The 3,281-nt window shown below is 25.2% G+C and overlaps 1 protein-coding gene across 1 annotated transcript; it reads right to left on the reverse strand.

Annotated features, from left to right (window-relative positions):
- Positions 1-6: 6 nt before the first annotated feature.
- Positions 7-3,278, reverse strand: LOC105461307 (sulfotransferase 1C4-like; the record flags this gene model as incomplete). Its single annotated transcript, XM_011707809.1, has 5 exons — positions 7-461; positions 888-982; positions 1,072-1,198; positions 1,887-2,052; positions 3,235-3,278. Coding segments are annotated over 5 exons (711 nt in total), but the record flags the coding sequence as incomplete, so codon positions are not given.
- Between the last annotated feature and the right edge of the window lie 3 nt (positions 3,279-3,281).

The following is a 3,281-nucleotide window of genomic DNA, read 5'->3' on the forward strand; positions in this document are numbered from 1 at the left end:
GGAAAATCTGTATCCTTTATAAATTACAATTGCTTGTATCGTGTAATAAATCCAATTTAAGAAATCCAAATCCATATTATGTATAAATTGTAATTACTTATATCGTTTAACAAATTTAATTGGAAAATGCCAATTTCATATAATACTTTATAAATTATAATTGTTTATATTGTATAACATATCTAACTTGGAAATGTTAAATCCGTATCCTTTAAATTGTCAGTGATCCATTTGTTAAATCTCTCTTCAATCTCTGGCGTGAACATTTCTTTCCAACGACCCGTCATTCCTTGTCGAATAAACATTTCCGGTTGTATCACATTGGGAGAAAACGGCTGATTTACCATAGGATTTTTGCGAAAATTTTCTATTTTCAAATGCTCCACTAACTTTGCGATTTGTTCATCGTTGTAAGATTTATCGAAGAACGCAGCGATTTTTTTTACATTACCTTGTAAATCCTATGAAAAATTAATAAACATGAACTATAAAACCATATATATCTTTAATATCGTTAACATTCTATATTTTTATTATCGAATGTATATTAATTTTTTTTGGTATAAGGTGATATCAGAAATTAGTGATGTAAATAAGCGGTATGTTTGCACGTATGTATACTATTAATTTTGTTGAAAAAATGTTTTCTTTAAAGAAATAATATAATTAAATCATATTTATTTTAAGATTACCAAATTTATTTAAGAAATGAAATAAACTGTACTCATACCAATAAAATTCAAAACTTCAATAAATATTGAAAATGGAAGTACATATTATAATCTCTTTTTATTACTTACGAAAGACAAATTGACATAATTTAAGAAAATCCTTTTTACATTTTTTAAATGAAATTGTGCAATTAAAGTAGAATTTTTTTCTTTCACCTTTATTAGATCTTCATAAAAAAGAAACAGCATGTTTTTTCTGTGTTTTATCGCCCAAGCTTCCTTTACATGTTCCCAATATGGACTACATAACGCTAGAAAATTGTGCAAAATTAGACTCTCGAAACACTAATTAAGAAAAAATGAATTAAGTAAATATCAATCGACATTTTACAAAACTTACTGTGATTATTCATGAAATTATTGCAGAACTGTCCGAAAGTTCCTTGAAAACTGATGTGTGTTATAGTTTTTTGGAAATAATACCAGGAAACCACTACATCTTTTGGATTTCTTGAAACATAGATAATCTGGGAGCAAAAATGATGCTTAAAAAAAGTGTTGTTTATAAAATAAAAACATTTTTCAAAGAAAATTCAAATTTCAAAGATATACGGTACGAAAGTTAAAGGCAAAATTTTGCTTTTTTCCAAAAATTTCAAAAATCTTTCCAATTTGTTTGAGTAGAACATGAAACATAAAGCTTCATTAAAATAATCCAATTGGTTATCAAAATTTTTGGAAAAAAGTGAAGTTTTTTCTTCAATTTTGACACATTGTATATTCAAAACTAAGCCCTTCGGACATATAATCATAAAGTTTTTCTCTAAACTTGTCTTGAATTTGAGAAATTACTCCTTAAAATCTTTTACATTAATTTGTATCCATTCTGTACAATTATACTTTAAAAAAGGAAATCTCTCTACTAAATTTATATTTTCAATATGCCTCCTCAAAATTCATGTAAGTTTTGCAATCTTTTCGTGATGCATGAATTAAAAAAACAATTTGTTCTTAAATATCATCTAAATGCAATTTTAATAATGTACATAAATGACAAATTCTAAGAGGAGTTTAATAAGACAGCTTTAAAAGAACTATTTTTAATTTTTTCTTTTACTTTTTTAAATTTTTTTATTAATGTTTATGTAATTCTTTTTTATTTTTATAACATCTATACATATAAATATACGTCTAATTTATGAAATATTAACGCACCTTGCAAGTGCTATTTACGACGGTCGGCAGTAGGTCGAAAGGCATGTGGCTCTTAATGAAACGCGGTGAAGGCTGATTCCGCACAAATTCAGCAGTATTTTTGTCCATATTAATCCTACCAGGAACATCTTTCCCTGCGATATGTTCTTCTAACATTACTCCTAAACTATAACAGAAGAAAATATATGTATACTTCTTCTAAAGTGTCTTTTAATTTAGAAAGTTTAACAATTTTGTTCTATAATCGTTATTTCATATAAGAAGGAAAATATAAAGATAATTCGGACTTTTTATATTTTTTATTAAATGTGAAGTCTAATCCGAGGAAATTTCTTACGCATTCTAGATAAAAGCATAAACAATAAAATAAAAACACATGGAAATTCAAATTTAGTTTTAATTAAATTTTTGCAGTTGTTATGTAAGATATGTCATATATGGGTATACATATGGATATACATAAAGAGATTAAGATATTATGGATATTATTTAGATATGGATAGATTAAGATATTATTGGATATTATGAGCGTTCCAGGTAATATGAGCACTCTTTATATTTCTACGACGGGTTGATACTCGACAATTACTCGTGCAATCTGCTGTGAAAATATGTATCTGTCTTTACAACATTCCAGTATGATGCGGAATATACACTAATTTTGTGTCCTTCGGAAAATCGAATTAAATAAGCAGATACGTTGTTTTCTTATTTTTTATGTTTTTTCCTTTTATTTTGTACAATTCTTAATCTATATATACATTGAGATAAAATATCTTATTCTACATGTAAATGTTTATAAAGTATAAACAATTTAGCCGTCTAAATATCACAAATTTTTAAGATTATTTTAATACAATTTTTAACTGTTACTTTTTATTAAATTTTAAATATTATCTTTTTTTTCTTTGAAGATCTACGTTTGTCTATTTTGTACTAAGAAAATAATTATACATTATAACATTTACTTTATTATAGAATATTTTAGCACTGTTCAAATAAAATTTATTTCATTTTCTACTAAAATGTTAAATATTTATTCTAATTGAATATCTTAGGTATTATTTTTTATTATCATTTCTGTATAATTTTTTTAGAAAATTTCCTGTGTTCGTATTGCCCACTATTCCTACTATATTATTCTATCAAAAGTATGAACATTGAATGGATAATAGAAGCACCCTCTACCATTTCAACATTTGCATTAAAATAATCAATATATTAAAATACATAAAACATAAACAGACTTATCAAATGAGAACAAGATTTTTTTATTTCTTCAATATGTAGGAAATATCAAAATGTTTTCTTAAGATGCTCATAATACTATCTTATTCATAATACATACTCAATATAGGGAAATCTCTCTGCTAAATATTTTTTATGTGCCTCGTC

Source organism: Wasmannia auropunctata, unplaced genomic scaffold, assembly GCF_000956235.1.
Source record: "Wasmannia auropunctata unplaced genomic scaffold, wasmannia.A_1.0 LD294545.1, whole genome shotgun sequence".
NCBI lineage: Eukaryota > Metazoa > Arthropoda > Insecta > Hymenoptera > Formicidae > Wasmannia > Wasmannia auropunctata.